This window comes from Acomys minous, assembly GCF_964271855.1.
Source record: "Acomys minous genome assembly, chromosome: 7".
Classification (NCBI taxonomy): Eukaryota; Metazoa; Chordata; class Mammalia; order Rodentia; family Muridae; genus Acomys; species Acomys minous.
Window position 1 is genome coordinate 124,975,218 of NC_140488.1, and position 19,313 is coordinate 124,994,530.

At 39.7% G+C, this 19,313-nt stretch overlaps 1 protein-coding gene and 1 pseudogene across 7 annotated transcripts in view; one reads left to right on the forward strand and one right to left on the reverse strand.

Moving 5' to 3' along the window:
- The window catches only part of MAP7D2 (MAP7 domain containing 2), an 82,362-nt gene that overhangs the window by 16,353 nt on the left and 46,696 nt on the right, over nt 1–19,313 (forward strand). For all 6 annotated transcript variants that reach the window (XM_084791150.1, XM_084791154.1, XM_084791149.1 and 3 more), the window contains exons 2-3: nt 16,219–16,296; nt 17,559–17,722. In XM_084791150.1, coding sequence (XP_084647276.1) covers nt 16,219–16,296; nt 17,559–17,722 — 242 coding nt within the window. The remainder of the gene's footprint in view (nt 1–16,218; nt 16,297–17,558; nt 17,723–19,313) is intronic.
- Nucleotides 5,722–6,341, reverse strand: LOC311601810 (large ribosomal subunit protein uL22-like; annotated as a pseudogene). The gene has a single exon. The product of its transcript is annotated as a large ribosomal subunit protein uL22-like (transcript).

Sequence of the window (19,313 nt, forward strand, 5' to 3'; positions counted from 1 at the left end):
GTGGAGCATTTTACTGAATGAGGCATCTCTGCATCTCCTGTAGCGCTCTTTTATCATAGAAGGTAACATCCCAACATTCTGAGAACTAGAGTATAGATACCAAACAGCATTATTTTGTTAACATGTAGCTGAACTGTTTTGTATTCCAATGAGAATTCTAATTTTTTCCACATCTCTATAAGTACTGGTGTTTAGTCATTTTAATTGTAAGCATTTTGCTTGAGATGAGAGGGTGTATATCCATTCCTACCAGCTCAAGCAATGTGTTCTTCATTGTGCTAATGATAGCTTTACTATAACTTATCTGTGTTGCCATATGAATGTTTGTGTACTTACTTATATCTTTGCGAAACTGAGCACTGCTTTGTGAGGCATGGTATATAGTAGCTGATTTAATAATTTCCCCTTGGGTTCTTTTTTAATATTTTAATTAATTTATTCAGATTACATCTCAATTGTTACCCCATCACTTGTATGTACCCATTCCTCCCTCCCTCCTGCTTCCACCCTATTCCCCTCCCCTCAGTCTATGACCGAGGGGGACCTCCTCCCCCACTGTATGGTCATAGGCTATCAAGTCTCATCTTGGTAGCCTCATCTTGGTAGCCTGCTTATTCTTTCTCTGAGTGCCATCAGGCCTCCCCATCAAGGGGAAGTGGTCAAATATAGGGCACCAGAGTTCATGTCTGAGTCAGTCCATGCTCTCCACACAACTGTGGAGAATGTCTTGTCTGTTGGCTAGATCTGAGTAAGGGTTCAGTGTTTACTACTTGTATTGTCCTTGGCTGGTGTAGTAGTTTGGGCAAACCCCCCTGGACCCAGATCCCCCTGTCATGATGTTCTTCTTTTGGGTTTCTAGGACTCTCTGGATCCTTCTATTTCCCCATTCTCCTACATTTCTGTCACCTAGAGTCCCAATAGGATGTTCTCACATCTATCTCAATCTCTTGGTAAGCAAAGACTTCCATGGGACATGCCTTTTGGGCTAGTGTCCAATTATAAGTGAGTATATACCATGTGAGTCTTTCTGCTTCTGGGTTAACTCACTCAGTATGATCGTTTCTAGTTCCATCCATTTGTCCACAAATTTCGGGATTTCCTTGTTTTTAACAGCTGAGTAGTATTCCATGGTGTAAATGTACCACAGTTTCTTTATCCATTCTTCTACTGATGCTTCACCATACAACAAGGACATATGCTCAACCATGCCCCTTGGATTTTAAATGTTCACTCTGAACAGGTTCCAGCAGAGCTGAAGATGGAAGGGAAAACCCATGCTTACAGTCTTATCTCTCTCAGATCCTGGATCTAAAGTAGGTAGGGTTCCCCCCCCCTCCGATAAAAAATACGATTTGATCAAAGTTTCTGCATGGTTGTTGTCTTTCCCAGGATAGTTAATCTATAAGTGAGTAATGCCCCGGGAAGGAGATTTGGGGCTTAAACATTCAGGGGCATTGCTTGGAAATGACTTTGATATATATATATATATATATATATATATATATATATATATATATATATATATATATATATGTAAATGAGAAAAAATGCTGTTCCAGCAAGCTTCTGGGGAACCTCCTAATTTTGGATCCTTTGTAGAGACATAAGTTTTCCTTTTTCTGGGACTCCACTCATAGAAACATACTCAGTCTTATTTGCTGAGGAAAGATTTGCAGGTAAGTAGTGTTTTCTAGATCATGTGTTCAGACTTAAAACCTGCCTGGAAATTTGAAGCTAAATGTTTGAGAAAGGTGAAGCCAGAGTGGAAATGATTTCAGATGCTCCTGCACTAAAGATAGTGGTGGGTGCAGATGTCTTGATATTTTAAAAACCTAGAGGTAGCAGTAGTAGAAGAAAAAGGCAGGTGGGATTGTGGTTTCCTTTGGGAATATTCTGATGCAAGTAACCACTTTAGTCTGCTTTGCTAGGTATACACCTGGTTTTACAAGAGTTATAAGGTGGGGTTTTTTTCTTTTTTTAGACAGGGTTTCTCTGTGTAGGCTTAGTTGGTTTGTACTTACTTTGTAGACTAGACTGGCCTCGAACTCACAGTGATCTGCCTACCTCTGCCTCCCTGAGTGCTGGGATTAACGGCATGCACCACCACGCCTGGCTGAGCTGTAAGGTTTTAGGACCTTAGTGTCCTCTTGCCAGGATGCCACAGTGTTGCTTTAGCTTGGTGTTACATTCACCTCTGAGGTGGAATGATTTTTTTTTGGTGTGTGTGTGTGTGTGTGTGTGTGTGTGTGTGTGTGTGTGTGTGTGTGTTTCTGAGTGTGGTGGAGGACTTTCTTACCTCTCACAGGAAACTAATATCTTCTAACAAAGCCTGGCTGTTTTATATTTGGAACAAAAATGGAGTTGGTCTTTGGAGAAAAGTATTATCTTGGATAGGAGTTACTGTATATTGAATTTTTAAGTATATAATTATACCATGTTGAATAGCTGATAGTATTAGTTTTTGTCTTCCTGTAAGTATATTGGAGTCTATGTCCTAGTTCTCATTGTCTTAGGTAGCTTTCTCTTCTGATTTTGATTTTCCCCCCATAGATACAGAGAAAGAGATATACTTTTTTTTTTGTTCCTATACCCTGTCTGAAGCTTCATCCCACATAAATTCAGAGCTTAAGAGAAAACAATTTAAACTTTAGAAATTGTATATGATATTTAGCTAGTAAAGTGTGGCATGGAATACTATAGGTTTTTTAAATTAAGGAATTTAAATTCTGTACTGGACAGTATGGCAACCAGTTGCACATTAAAAATTCTGTTTCTTGGCTGGGGATGTATCTCAGTTTGGTAGAGTTCTTGCCAAGCATACACAGTATTCTGACTTCATTTTTGGTTATAATAGTTGTTTTTTAAGTACCGTGTGTCCAGTGCTGGTCTAGGGTGTTGTCCTACAGCTGTAGGCTACTTACAGACAGGAAAACAGATGTGTATCACACTAGAGTGGACTTGATCTTTCTTCCAAACACTAAATTGAATGTGTAAACAATAAATCATAAAATACTTTGATCCCCCTTACAAGACAAGAAAGACATCCTTTTCTACAGCCTTTTTGAGCTGCTTTATTATTCTGAAATATATATTATAGGGTATCCATATTTCTAGTATAAAGAGAGTTTATATGACTAAAAGAATGTTAAAATGTTCTCTGAAGTTTTGATAAATTTAGCAGTGAAATGAATTTACAGTCAACAAATAGGAAAGCACCCACAACATTGGTTCTGTTTATAGGTACAAGAGCCATATAAAAAGAAAATATAAGGTCTTAATGATTGACACTTACAGGAATAGAAGCTTGAGAGTTTCTGGGAAGATGTGGCATTAACCTATGGGAGGTTGAAGAAAGGAATACAAGGTGGGCAAAGGTTGTCTTAAGCATATAAAATCTGTCTTTAGTAATCCTTCCTAGATTTTCCCCTGAATCAGCCGTAGGCAATTACTTTCTTTTGCTGCGATAAAACACCATGACCAAGGAAATTTATAAAAGAAAGTCTTTAATTGGGCTTACAGTTCAAGTTGGTTAGAGTCCATGATGGTAAAGGGAATGCATTGTGGCAGGAATAGCCAGGGCTCATATCTCATACTGAATTGCAAGGAGGAAGTTGAGAGTACAATAGGGATGGCATGGGCTTTTGAAATTTTCAAAATTTGCCCCAGTGATACATGCCCTCCATCAAGGCCACACTTCCTAATCTTTCCCAACCAGTTCCACCAACTGGAGACCAAGTATTCAAACATAGAGCCTAATGGGGCCATTCTCATTCAAACTATCATAGGCAGATAAGGGGAAATTTAGAAAAGAAAACCTGTGCATCTGTTACTTACAATGTAGATAAAAGATTTTATAGATACACAGTTTGTTTTGTAAAAGAAATTTTCTGTTATTTCTTCTGTAGTTCCCATAAGTAATCACTTTAAAATATGCCAAAGAAGCTAGGCATGTTGGCACATACCTGCAATCCTAGCACTCAGGAGGTTGAGGCAGGAGTATTGCTATGATTCCAAAGCCAGCCTAGGTTCCTTAGTTAGAGGCCAGTTTGTTATACAGAGTGAGAGCTTACCTAAAAAAAAAATCAAATCAAGGGCTGGAGAGACAGCATAGCAGTTAAGAGCACTTACTTCTTTTTCAGAGAACCCAGGTTTGCTTAGGATTCACATGATGGCTTAAAAAGTCTGTAACTCCTAAGCCCAAAGGATGACATACTCTCTGCTGGCCTCTGTGGGCACCAGGCATACATAGCACACACACATATGTCTAGGCAAAACACTCACATACATAATAAATACATAATATATTCCAGTGAACTCATTTTGGGGATGGCATATTCTAGGATCTCACAGTATCAAGTGTGAGTTCTTAGAAGCATGAATTTTAATTTTTAACTGCTTTTTATTATGATAATAAATGTGATATAGACTATCATTTTATCAGTATAAGTGTATAATTCAGTGGCATTAAGTATATTCACCGTGTTGTCTAACCATCAGCACTATTTCTAGAACATTTGCGACATTGCCAATAGAAGCTCCATAATCATTATGTTCAACAGCAGCACCCTGTTTCCCTTCTCCTTAGCCCTTTATAGCCATTGTTGTATGCATTTGCCTAGTATAGGTAACTAATATCAGTGGAGTTATACAAAATTTACCCTTTGGTGGCTGGTTTCACTTCGCATAATGTCATGATTCAACTATGTCATAGCATGTGTTGCAATTTCACTCCTTTTTAGGAATAACTAATTAGTGCTCTGGATAATATACATCTTGTTTACCCATTTATCAATGGACTCATGAGTTGCTTCCCCTTTTTTGCTATCATGTATGATGCTGTAATGAACATAGGAATGAAAATGAGTTTCTGCTTTCAGTTCTTCTGGGTATGTGCCAAAAAGTGGGATTCTTGCATCATATGGTAATTCTATATAGTTTGGCCCTAAATATTGAGTAGCTAAAATTATTTCATTCACTATTTAGTGGTTTATAGCTTCTTAGGACTACCAGGAGAGAGAGAATCTTGATGGTGGCCTGGGTATCAGGAGGGGAGCATACAAGATTAGTACAAAAGCTCTTTTATGAAAATGTGATTTGTACCAAAGTTTTTGAAATATTTAGCAAGAATACACTGCCCACCATGAGGCTTTTGGACCTAAAGTGTAGAATGGCTCCCTTGCGACCTGACATATTTTCAGCCACCCTTGAGGGTTTCTTTTATGGAACAGGATATTGCAAGGAACTTCACAAATGGGTCAGATTCCCCGGCAGCGTTCTGGAAGCCAGACTCCTAGGGTAGACGCTCCTTCATGTGGAGTTTGTTTTGCCAATGACCTTTTTTTGTCTCCAGATTGCTTCTGTTCCATATCTGGTGTGTGTGTGTGTGTGTGTGTGTGTGTGTGTGTGTGTGTGTGTGTGTGTGTGTGTAAGAATTGAATCCAGGCCTTGTGCCTTCCAGGTTGATACTGTACACTAAGCCACATTCCAGTCCCCACTTCTTTGGTTCGAATCCCAAATTCTGCAGCTAATCGTATTTTCAAGCATGAAATAGGTTGCTTAAAATAAATGTCTTAATTGTTTGGTTTTCAGATTCAGAGTTCTGCTTTGGAACAAAGAATAAGCCTTGTTTTTGCTTTTGTTAATGTGTTCCATTCATATATAAAGGGTGTTCTAGTTTCCCCTTGTTCTCATCTTATAGTTGTGGTTTTAATGTTTTATGTCTTTTTTTTCTTTTATCTGCATTTATTTTATGCAGAATTTATTCCCGTGCCATCGGTTTTTGTTTCTTCAGTTTCTTCTGGGATATATTCTTCTTCTGCGCCACCTTCTCCTGTGGCTTTGGAACAATCTGCTCCTTTTCAGTGAGGATCATCTCGATGTAGCAGGGGGAACTCATGTAGGGGTTAATCCGGCTATGGGCTCTGTAAGTTCGTCGGAGCATCTTAGGTGCCTTGTTCACCTGGATGTGTTCAGTGACCAGGGAATCTACATCTAAACCCTTAAGTTCAGCATTACTTTCTTCATTTTTCAGCATGTGCAGCAAAAATTCAGTACTCTTCTTTTGGCCACCGACCCTGAGTCCAGCCCCACTGCTTGGCCTGGGCACACCTCCCATCTCCATCATTATACCGCCGGAATGGCGCACATTGCTTCTTTAAAGTGACATCTTTCAGATACTTGGTGGCTTTTCGGATATGCATACCCTTGATGGCCTGGGCAGTTTCCCGGGTGTTCTTAAAGTGAACATGAAGATATGAAACTCTTGATTTGCATGATTTTGTAGGGTTTTCTGGGTCACGTGAGTAGCGAACCATCTTCGCAGGTCACCTCCGGCTGCTTACAGGAAGAGCTAATGTTTTACGTCTTAAACATTGTTTTATTGTAGTTTTTGATAATTTGTCCTTTTATTTCTTATTTTTCTATGATGGTATGGTGCAAGAATTCTTCTTAGTGGAAGCTTAACATAGCTCTTGACTCCCTTGGCTCCCAGCTACATTTCCTTCTCTCTTTCATTCTCCAATCCGTAGTATTTGCTCCCTTTCCAATGTCTATCAGTCCAAGCTGACTCATATTTTGAAGTCCTGAAACAATTTTTTTCCAAGACAGGGTTTCTCTGCGCAGTGTTGGCTGGCCTGGCCTAACTTTGTAGACCAGGCTGGCCTTGAACTCACAAAGATCCACCTGCCTCTGCCTCCCTGAATGCTGAGATTACAGGTGTGCCCACAACACCCAGCTAAAGTCCTGAAACTCTTTTTACCTGAATTCCACATCTTTGTAACCAGAACATAAGAACTTGCATACTCCAGGCTAGATAGACTATATATATATATATATAGGAAGTCAAGAAGGTAAGGGCAGAACTCTTTTCAAGTGTAGCAAAGGATGCAACATGCTCATTTGTCTGACTCAATAGCTCTTACAGAACCCTTCCATCTGAAATTTCATTGTCTGTAATTTTTAAAATGCCAATAACATGTTAAATTGACTTCTCAGCATTTTTCTTTTGTGTATGTGAATTGTACATGGATCTGATTATACTCTGATTTTTATACTGGTAAGGATTATTATTGATATCCTCATAGGGACTTTAATAGGATTGGATTTCATTTTGAAAAAAAAAAGGTTTTTTTGCTAGAAAAAAAGTTGTTTTATTTCTTGCTATTGGCTTATGTCTGCACAACTCATTACATTAAAGCAGTTATTCTAAAGAACAGAGGGAATTAAGATTTGTCTCTGTGCTGAAAGAAATTGTGATGAAAAGTTTACTGACCTTATACAATGCCTTTTGCTTTGGGACATTTAAATGAAAACTATGAGCTAGGAATGTGATATTTTCAGTGATAAACAGTTATATGGAAGTGTAAGCCAAATAAAGCTTTTCCTCTTCAAGTAATTTTTGGTCATGGTATTGTATTCCAGCAGTAGAAAACCTAACTAGTACACTGGCCTCCATTGGTTGGTTTTCCTCAATTGGATTTTCTCCTGAGAGGGCAGCAGTGGCAGGACTGGGACAGTAGGTAGTACCTGTTTTCTCTAACTTCCCACAAGACCTGTGGATTGGTGTTTTTACAGAGTTATGGTAGCACAATGATATGTGGAGTCCCTCAGAAGATTGTGTTCTGACTCCCCCTTTTTCGTTCTTTTTTATTTTTAATTAATTCACTTTACATCCTGATTGTAGCCCCCTCCCTCCTTCCTCCCTTCCTCCAGGTCACACCCTCCCTTCTTCCCTCATCCTCCCTCCCCTCCTTCCCTATCATCTGTCCCCAGCCTATCAAGTCTCATCTGGACTGCCAGCATCCTCTTTCTCCGTGGCCTGGCACCCTGCCAGTGGGAAGTGATCAATGAGTGGGCACCAGAGTCCATGTCAGAGGTATCCCCTACTCCCCATATTATGGGACCCACAAGAAGACTGTGCTACCCATCTACTACATCTGAGCAGAGGGTCTAGGTCCTCACCATGCATGGTCCTCGGCTGGTGCATCAGTCTCTGCAGACCCCCCACCCCAGCCCAGATGTTTTGGCTCCAATTGCCTCCTTGTGGAGCTCCTGTCCCCTTCAGGTCCTTCTATCCCATTCCCCAACTCTTCCATAAGACTCCCTGCACTCCACCCCAAAGTTTGGCTGTAAGTCTCAGCATCTGCTTTGATCCTCCGCTGGGTGGAGTCTTTCAGAGAATCTCTACAGTAGGCTCCTGTCCTGTTCCCTCTGGTGTCTATTCTGTTTGCCCTTCTGAATGAGAATTAAGCATTCTCCCTAGGGTCCACTTTATTATTTAGCTTCTTTGGGTCTGTGTATTGTAGTGTGGTTATCCTGTATTATGTGGCTAATATCCACTGGTTACCTCACTCAGGATGATCATTTCTGGTTCCATCCATTCACTGACAAATTTCAAGATTTCCTTGTTTTTAATAGCTGAGTAGTATTCTAGTGTGTAAACATACCACAGTTTCTTTATCCATTCTTCAGTTGAGGGACATCTAGGTTGTTTCCAGATTCTGGCTATTAGGAATAAAGCTGCTATGAACATAGTTGAGCAAATGGAGCATCTTTTGGGTATATGCTCAGGAGTGGTATAGCTGGGTCTTAAGGTAGCACTATTCCCAATTTTCTGTAAAAGCACCAGATTGATTTCCACAGTGGTTGTAAAAGGTTACACTCCCACCAGCAATGGAAGGGTGTTCCCCTTTCTCCACATCCTCACCAGCAGGTGCTGTCACTTGAATTTTTGATCTTAGCCATTCTGATAGATGTAAGATGGAATCTCAGAGTTGTTTTGATTTGCATGATTAGGGATGTTGAGTGTTTCTTTAAGTGTTTCTCGGCCATTCGATAGTCCTCTGTTGAGAATTCTCTGTTTAGGTCTGTACCCCATTTTAAAAATTGGGTTATTTGGTTTGATGGTGTTTAATTTCTTGAGTTGTTTATATATTTTGGATATTAGCCCTTTGTCAGATGTAGGGTTGGTGAAGATCTTTTCCCAGTCTGTAGGCTGTCATTTTGTTCTGTTGACAGTATCCTTAAATATAAGAAACTGAAGCTTAGCTGGGCATGGTGGCATATGCCTTTAATCCCAGCACTCAGGAGGCAGAGGCAGGCAGATCGCTGTGTGTTCAAGGCCAACTTGGTCTACAAAGCGAGTCCAGGACAGCCAAGGCTAATGCAGAGAGACTCTGTCTCAAAAAACAAAAAAGAAAAAAGGAAAAAGAAAAGAAACTGAAGCTTCCAAAGCTTGAATATAATGTTGAGTCACAGGGGCAATAGTAGGGATCATCCTTGTCCAGGTGTTGTCACAGGATAGTAAGAAGAAAATATGTCTTAATACCCATCTTGCCTTGAATGCACAGAGCTCTGGGTTTAATCCCAGCATAACAAAGGATATTTTCCTGTTGTGTAATTCAAGCTACTCTAGGCTGAAGCAGGAGAGGATTGCAAGTACAAGGCCTACCTGGGCAACTAAGCAAGACCCTGCATTAAAATAAAAAGTTTTAAAATAAGGGCTGGGAATAGAGATCAATGATAGGTTGCTGTAGCATGCACAAAATGCTCTTGAGTTCAATCCCCGGTATCACAAAGAAATATATTTTTAAAAGACAGAGGGAAGGACACCAATGCATAATAAAGAGGGCAAATGGTTGAAAGAGATACAACACTGATGACATTTAGAGGAAAACTTGCTTCTATTTTTGCATGTCTCCGTATTGGGCCAGGTAGAGCAGTGGAAAAAGCAACCTTCTTGTCTTTGGTTTTGTGCTCCCTCCATAAAGCTAGCAGGATAGTGGTTACAAAGATACTTTTAAAGAGCTGGTGGTTTGGTTTTTTTTTTTTTAATATATAAAGGGTCCCATGTAGTCCAGGCTGGCCTTAAACCTGTAGCTGAGGATGACCTTGAATTGATCCTCCTGCCTCTGCCTAACAAGCCCTGGGTTACAAATATGTGCAACATATGACTGACTTTTTTCCATTAAAAACAGGGAGGAAATATTATAAGATCCCAAGGATTTGGATGCGTGCTGCTAAATAGTGTCTTTCACACATGACTAGGAAGCTGTACCCATGAAATCTTAACAGTATGATTGACTTAACAAAAGCTTCATAGTGACACTAACAGTCTACATGGTATAGATGTGGAAATTTTCACAAGGCCCCATTTCCAGAACAGTTACAGGCAATGCCTGCTGAGAGAGGGAGAATTTTTCTCCAGCCATAAATCACTGATGGGTTATCAAATTCCAAGTAGTAATTCCTAAAGACATGTGTATAAGAGCAACACTAAATGTGCTTAGTTAGGGTGTGTGTGTGTGTGTGTGTGTGTGTAAAACAGTAATAATTATAGTAGAAAAGACCATGGGCTTGAGAGGGAGGGGTAATAGGAGGAGTTGAAGTGGGGATAGAAGATTTGAAAACAAAATTGTTAGTGGATTTTTGTTGTACAAATGATGGATTTTATTATGATTTTTCTGTACATACATATCATGTACTTTATTCTTTCTCTCCCATTACCCTCTCTTGTTCCCTTCTCCCCCTCTGTACACTTTTCCTCTTCCTAAACTGTATCCTAGCTGATGATGGGGTGATTTTGGTTTTGTTTTTCTGTTGTTTGTTTGCTGAGACTTGTGGTCTCAGCAGGCCTGGAAGTCAGGACAAGAACTCAAGCAGGGCAGGAAACTTGAGACAGGTGCTGATGCAGAGACCAGAGAGGAATGCTGCCTACTGTCTTGCTCATAATTGCTTTCTCAGTCTGCTTTCTTATGGAATCCAGAATCATCAGCTCAGGGATAGTATCACCTACAATGGGCTGGGCCCTCCGCCATTAATTACCAATTATAAAATGCCCTACAGGCTTACCTATAGCTCAGTCTTGTGGAAGCATTTTCTTAATTGAGGCTCCCTCCTCAAATGGCTCTATTTTGTGTCAAGTTGACATAAAACTGCCTAGCACAGTTCACCATGTGACTCTACTGTGTAGCTAAAGTTGGGAGACAGTGGTCTTTTTTTCTGTGTGTTTTAAAGAGAATCATAGTACAGACCAGAACCACCCATGTAACTACTGAGCCAGAGTTTACCTGACCATTCATAAAGGGATACTGGAGCCTCTCCACAGAAAGTGAGGGCTTTCATTGGACTTCCTCATATATAAGCTCTTCACTCCTGTCCCCAGACATTGAAATTTCATTGCACAATTACACCAAGTGTAATTTAGGTTATTTGAAAATATACTTTCTCAGAGCCAGATATGGTAGTGCATATGCCTATAATCCCAGTAACCTGAGAGGCTGAAGTAGGAGGAATAGCCGTGATTTTGACCTTCTCAAAAAGCCAAAATAAGTAATAAAATAAAACTCACTTGTTCAATTACATTTTTAAAACAAAACAGATGGCTTCTCTTAGAAACTTTGAATTTCAATAATAGTTCTTACCAGTATCATGAATAATTGACTAATATTAACTCATTAATATTCTAGTAGAGTGCTTCAGGCTGATAAAATTCATTTCAAAGTGAGTTTTTAAGATGTGTTGCTGCAACTCAAAGATAACGGGAAGTTATTCTCACTAACAGTAAATCAGTGAAGTGTGGGATTATGCTGTTGTTTGCTTGCTCAGAACCACTGTGTTGTTTTGTTGTATTGATAAATTGTATCTCAGAGGCACACATTTATTTGAATGCAGTTGCCTTGGCAAGTGTGACTACATCTAGAATGGGAACAAGGGTATCTAAAACAGCACCTATTGAATAGGCTGTCTCTGCTAAGGTATCCCTTGTTATTACCTCTTGTGTTTGCATCTATCCCAGGGCTTCGTCTTTGAGCCAGATTTGTTTGAGGTCATTGTTGATTTACATGCAGTTATGGGAAATATTACAGAGATCTTCAAATTATAATAAAATACCACAACCAATGTGTTTATATTAATGCAGTCAAAGTAGAGAACCTTTCTTTAGACTACAACGGTCTTCTTCCTGATACCCATTATAGCTGTCTACTTCCTATTACCACTACCCCCACAAACCCTGATGAGTACAGTTCTGTCAGCCACCTCTTCACATGGGGCCTTACAAGATAAAATCATGTCTCTGGTTGTTAAAAAGATAAAATAAATGTCCACATGCAAAGCACAATAGAATGTAAGTGTGATTGTATAGACGAAACTACCTTTCAAATTTTAGGTGACACAGAAAGACTTCCTTTTGGAGTTAAATCTTTGACTATATCATTTCTTTAGAAAGATTTACTGCATTGGTGTTCATGATAATCTCCATGATTCTTCTGTCTTAAATTTAGCTGTTTTGTTGTTAGTAGTATTTGATTAAGTTCATGGACATTTATTTATTTTCCAACTCTCCTTACCTTTGGATGAGCCCAAAGGTCCCTTGTCAGCTTCTAGAAGTTTGTCAGTAGTCAAAAAGTAAAAGCCGGAGATGAGTTACTTAGCTTTTCTTTAAATGAGAAGTTCTTGAAATGTTTGTACCATTAAATAGGAGAGACATATGCTATGAGGAGGAAATGGAAAGGAGCTCAGGTCTTAAGTGTCTTACCCAGTGTCATAGTTAATGTTCTATTGCTGTGAAGAGACACCATGACCAAAAAATTATAAATTGGGAATTTGCTTACAGTTTCAGAGAGTTAGTGCATGATCATCATGGTGGGAAGCAGTCAAACATGGCACTGGAGCAGTAACTGAGAAGTTTACATCCTGTCCCTGCAGGTGGCAGAGAGAGAGGGAGGGGGCTTTTGAAACCTCAAAGCTTACCTCTAGTCACAAACCACCTCCAACAAGGCCACATCTTCTAATCCTTCCCAAAGAGTTCCACTAGCTGGAACCAAACATTCAAATACAGGAGTCTATAGGGGCCATCCTCACTCAAACCACCACACCCAGTAAAACTTCAGTCCTAATTGAACTCACATATTCCCTTTCTTCATTTGACCCAGAGTCACTAAACTTACAAGAGAATCACAGGAATAAGCTGCCAGGCTTCTCCACCATTGCTGTGCAGTAAAGTAGCAATTCAATGTGCCTATGGAGTACCTAATGTGTGCTGTGTGGCCTAGGAACTGAACTCATGTTCTTTTTGTTTAGTTCATGGCTGCCAAATGGATAACACAGAGATTCCAGGTTACCCACATTAGGCTGTTATCAGTGTGGCAAAGCTGAATTGCTTGCTTAAGCCAGGAGTAACCTACGTTGTTCGCAGTCCTTTGGCTTTCACCTATTCTCCACCCAGCATCATTCTCTAAGAAAGCACTGAGTAAATATTTTCAAGCCATCAGTCTTGAGAGAGAAACAAATAATGAGCCAAACAGGAAGTCGCTGCATTTCTGCCCAGCTGGACTTTTGTACTTGCCTTTCAGTACTGCCTATTTCATACTTTTCTATAAGACTTGCACTTCTGCTTTTCCAAAATGTTCAGGTTCGTGGTACCAGGATACAGTTTGTTTCTTTGCTGGATCAAAGCACCAAAGAAGGTGCTACAATCCCTCTGGAAAAAAAAAAGGTAATTGAAAGTGTGAGTGTTGGAGTCAAGTTCCCAGGTTAGCTAGAATCTACCTTCTCCACTTTTAACCATGTGACTTGGAACAAGTTAATTAACTATTTTTGTACTTCGGTTTCTACTCTTTGAAGAGACTCAGAATAATACCTCTGTTATCATAGGGTAGTTAAGCCCAACAAATTTATGTAGTGTACTTTGCTCATAGTGAGGTGTGTGTGTGTGTGTGTGTGTGTGTGTGTGTGTGTGTGTGTGTGTGTGTGTGTGTGTGTGTGTGTGTGTGTAGCCCAGGCTGGTCTTGAACCAGCTATATAGTTGAAACCTTCACTTCTCAAGGACTAATATTAAAGGCATGTGCTACTAATATTAAAGGCATGTGCCTGGCTGTAGTTGATCCATAGTAACTGCTTGCTTGTCATCTCTATTATGATGAAGCTGCTGCTGCTGACTATGACCCTCATCCTAAAGATCCTCTGGAAGGGAAATTTGTGTCTTACATGTGTCCACAAGAGGGCAGCCTGAGACCTTGCATGTCCGTGGAATGGGCTTGTTTGTAAAGCCTCACAGTGATGTGGGCAGCTTTTTGATCACTTTTTTTCTTTCCAGTTTCTCCTTGTCTGGTTGACAAATATTTCGATCAGTTCCCAGACTTTCCTCAGATATGAAGCGCATCTGTTATCATCAAGATTGTGGTATGGTGTACCGATAGAGGCTTGGGTGCAGCTTAGAGTAGGCACATTGGTGTGGGTTGTATTTGACCAGGCCTCCTAGGCTTTTTTGTTTGTTTGTTTGTGTATTTAAAGCTTTTCAGACAGAAAAAATCATACCAAAGGAGCTTGAGGTAGAGACTAAAACCTAAAAGTGTTTTAAGAAAAGATCTGATTTTTTTTCTTATTCCTCTATCACTAACTCCATGGCTACCTTACAGTACTGTCACACAGGATAAGAGGTGGTACTTGGAACCATGCAAACCTAGGGCAATTACAGTTATATGTAACTTTGGAGGCTGCCAAGAAAACCAAGTTACTTTTCTGTTCAGGAAAAAAGGATGAAGTAAGGGCTTCATAAATAAAAGTAAGGGCATTATGGCTCTTGGAGTCTTGAGGGTGGGTGAGGTTAAAAAGATGGCAGTGTTGGTGATGGTGTAAGAAGGGTCAGGCAGTGTAAACTAGAAGATATTGGGAGGAGGGGAGATGTGCTGAGGTCAAATTAGAAAAGGAGTTGAGCCGGGTGGTGGTGGCACACGCCTTTATCCTAGCATTCAAGAGACAGAGGCAGGCAGATCCCTGTGAGTTTGAGGCCAGCCTGTTCTACAAAGTAAGTCCAGAGAAACCCTGTCTCAAAAAAAGAAAAAACAGACAGACAGACAGAGAAGGAGCTGAAAGTCATATTGTTGGGGGCCTGGAATGAGTTGGAGTTGTGTCTTCAAATCCATGATGATGATTTTATTATTAATTACTACAATTTTGATTGACTTACAAATTTTGGGTTATATTGATTATATTTATATTGGTTATATTTTATTATTATAATTATTGATTATTAATCATAATAATTAAGAACTGACTAGAAACAAACATGGATAATGTCACTTTGTAGTCAAGGGTTTGGTTTTTCTTGTGATTGTCTCTTGAGCTTTAGTATCCCTGATACATAATTTACACTGTTAAAACCGAACACATGTTAGAAATCATGACAATTCAATTTGTCATGTCATCCATCTGCATCCTCAGTGCTTACACTGCAGGCCTTGCTTCTTTGACCCTTTCCTGAACAGAGGTAGAAAAGCCGCTGGAAGAAGTGCAGGTTGCTATTGCAGTAAAACATACTATGAAGTTGGTATGATGTTTCCAGAGAGGAAGGGCCCAGTGCTGGGAATGTAGTTGCATTATAATAAAGCTTACTTCCACAGAATGGTATCCTTAAGCTGTGTGTAGCTATTTTTCATGCACAGCCAATAGTAACAGAGTGCAATAAGTTATTCTAAACATAAATATTTAATCCTGAATTTAGAAAGCTCTTTAGGGCCTTGAAAGGAATGGGATAGGGATATGGAGATGTATCCTAGACAGTTTGGGGCGTACCTGTTATTTGTTACAGATATTTGTATGCTAAGTATGTAAAAGTTTATTTAGTTTTTCTTTGTAATTCTGAAATACTAAGATTGACATCAAAGCAAACTTGGCAGAACTAAAATTAAACTTGAGGGTTGCATTTTACAGAGTTCTCTTGAGGTATTTGTATATATTTGCCACAGTTGACTTATTTGAGAAAATTAAGTATTTTCATCTGTATAATAATTGATATCCAAAATTGTATTGACCTTGTGGCTTTTCTTTGCCCCTAAATTATTCTGCTCTGGACCTACAAGCCAGATTAGAATAGGACTGATGAGTGTCTCCGCACACTGCTAGGTTTCTGTGTCACTTAGTTGTATTTCTGACTTGTACAGGGACAGGCCTTGTTACAAGGGATGGCTAAAGGGCTATTCTCAGCACCACTACACCGCATGTTGGCAAGCGCATGTGGAAGCCATGACTGCTGCCCCTGAGTTGTTGGGGCTGACTGAGGATATATGATAGGAAATGAGTTCTTTGAAATGAATCGGTGACAGTGATAATAATACACGTGTATATCCAGACCCAGGGATATGTACCCAACAATCTCTAGCACTCAGTAGATAAAGAAAAATTTTTTAAAAACTGAAAATTATGTTTTCTATCTTGTAGGCATGGATGGATTTTTAAAATCAGATGAGAGACAAAGATTAGCTAAGGAGAGACGAGAAGAAAGGGAAAAATGTCTGGGTAAGTTATATGCTTTGGCTTTTGAAGTCCAAGAAAGTAGAAATGAAGTAATGTCACTTCTAAAAGTCCTTAGAAATGAATGGGAAGAGAACTAAGACTTAGTAGATGAGTCTAGAGAATTGAGGGTGAACTCATACAGTGACTGACATGATCACAAAAACTACATAATTCTAAGAGCAGTTCATTCACTCACCAAATATTGAACCTCCTCTGTATCCTAGGCAGTATGCTTTGAGCTATGAACAACAGTTGCTTTTACTGGGGCTAGAGAGATGGCTTGGCTGTTATGAGCACTGACTGCTCTTCCAGAGAACTCAGGTTCAATTCCCAGCACACACATGGCAGCTCACAACTATCCCGGGGGATCCAATGCCCTCTTTTGGTCTCCTTGGGCACTGCACATACATGATGCACATACGTACATGCCCCAAAACACCCACACACATAAAACAAAACAATTACTTCCTCTGATATGAGGAAGACCTGATGATGCCCTCAGGTATCCATAGTGTGTACTTGTCTTCTGTTTTGGGATCTAGAAGGACCATCCTCAAGAGAACTAAGAAAACAGGCACTGATTTTCTGCATTGCAATAGTATGCCCAGTCAAGAAAGGCATTTATTTTTTTTAACTTCTTGTTGGCTACAGATACCACCATGGAGTTCTGTGAAGTAGGTAGATGATAATTTCCCTCATTGAACTGAGATGAACAAGAAATTATTGGATTCCTGTTTGGCCTTCTGGGCAGTTTAGTCACTTTCACCCACAGAGAACCTTTCCCTAGCCTGGCTAAGTCATGTTAAGGGTTTCTTAGTAAATGGCTTGATGGGAAGAAGACTGTATTTTAATGCTTTTCCCAGATCACTGTGGATGCTCATTTAACAGGATTTTGATTTAATGTACCCTTAAACTATCAACATTCTAGCTACTGTATAGGTTAGGTGTGTTATATACAAATTTGGCTTAATGATGCCAATAATAGCCATACTCCTATGTGTGGAAGTATTTACTTTGTGTTTTACATACATTGTATCATTTTATTCACCATATTATTATTGTCTCTGTGTAAATGAGAAGGGAACCAAGGCAAAGAGATCACATAGTTAACATGTCCCACACCATTTAACTTCTGGCAGAGGTAACAATATTTAGTCTCAATCACTACAACCTAGGACTTCATCAGATTGTTGTTTCTGTGTTCCTGTCCTTATTTCAACCTACGCAAAAGCTCTTGGAATGACACTTCCGCTTCCATTTCTCAGCTGCCCGCGAACAACAGATCTTGGAGAAGCAGAAAAGAGCCAAGCTTCAGTATGAGAAACAAATTGAGGAGCGATGGAGAAAACTTGAGGAGCAGCGTCAGCGGGAAGATCAGAAGAGGGCTGCAGTGGAAGAAAAGAGGAAGCAGAAGCTCCGGGAAGAGGAGGTGAGTTCCTAGTAGCCTCCTACCCAGCTAGCTCAGAAAAGCACATAGGACAAGAATATTCCAGGGTATATGGTATACTGCCCAAATATCAGCTGCGGGAAAGACCTGCCTTTAAATCTTGTCCCGGTGGTGCCCAATGGTGGCACACACCTGTAGTCCCAGCACTTGGGAGGCAGAGGAAGGCGGAGCTCCATGAGTTTGAGGCCAGCCTGGTCTACAAAGCGAGTCCAGGACAGCCAGGGCTACACACAGAGAAGCCCTGTCTCAAAAAACAAGACAAAGTCTTGTCTTGGTGACATAACATGCCTTCTTTTTTTTTATAGTTTGATGTTTTTAATATTGCAACCGATACTTTAAGACAATTCTAGAATATTTATTTTTCCTTTTATTGAAATATATTTTCTCACATATTATATCCTAATTATAGTTTCTCCTCCCTCTATTCCTACCAGTTTTTCCCTACCTCCTTTCTTATCCAGATCCACTGCCTTTCTGTCTCTCATTAGAAACAAACAGGCTTCTGAGGGATAATAATATAATAATACAAAAACTAACACATCAGAATAGGACAAAAGAAACAAAAAGAAGAAAAAGAGCCCAAGGCACAAGAAACAGATATAGATGCATAGACCCATTCATTCACACACTCAGAAATTTGCTTTAAAAACTCTAAAATAGAAGTAGGAGAAAAAGAGAGAAGGAATATATATATGTGTGTGTATATATGCATGCATGCATAATAAAACAAAATAAGAATAAAAAATAAAAGTGGAAAACCTCTGACATGAAATTAAGAGACAAGGAACGTCCAAAGAGTTCATTTTCTTTTGGCCATCTGCTGAAGGAATAACATGCCTTCTTTCAGCACCACAATACACTGAGTTAGTGGAAGTAGCACTTGCAGAGTAACAAAGAGATTTAGCCATTTCATCCAGATTTGTTGTACAACCAGGGCAAAATACTTGTCTTCTCTGGGCCCTGGTGTGCTTGTCTCTGCTATGAGGGCTTAAGATTTGGTGGTTTCCAAAGCTTCTTTCAAGCATAACCTTTTCTAGCTAAATTAAGAGACACGGGGGCTTGTAGCTTGGGTTTGGGTAATAGAAAACTAAGTATTACAGGTCCATGCTTCCAGAACAGACCAAAGCCAAAAGCATATAATAAGATGATCCTGTAGCCAGGCACAGTGGTACACTCCTCTGGGAGGCAGAGGCAGGTGACTTCGAGGCCAGCCTGATCTACAAAAGCGAGTTTGGGACAGCCAAGGCTACACAGAGAAACCCTGTCTTGAAAAAGCCAAAAAAAGAGAGATGAACCTGTTACTGCTGGAAATTATTCTGTTTGAATCCAAAGATACTAGTGTATTTTTATTTTAATGTAGCTCCTTGCTTTAATCATCCTTTCCAGTTACCTTTGGAAGTGAATTTGGAAGCATATTTGAATTATAGATTTTCTTAATAAGTATATTTTAAGGATTTAATCATACTCCTGTATCAGTTGATGATCATTTTTTATTCATAAGGTATAATGACTCATCTTTTAGTATGAACAATGTAACAGTTTGTCAATCTCCAACACTACAGAATATAGATAC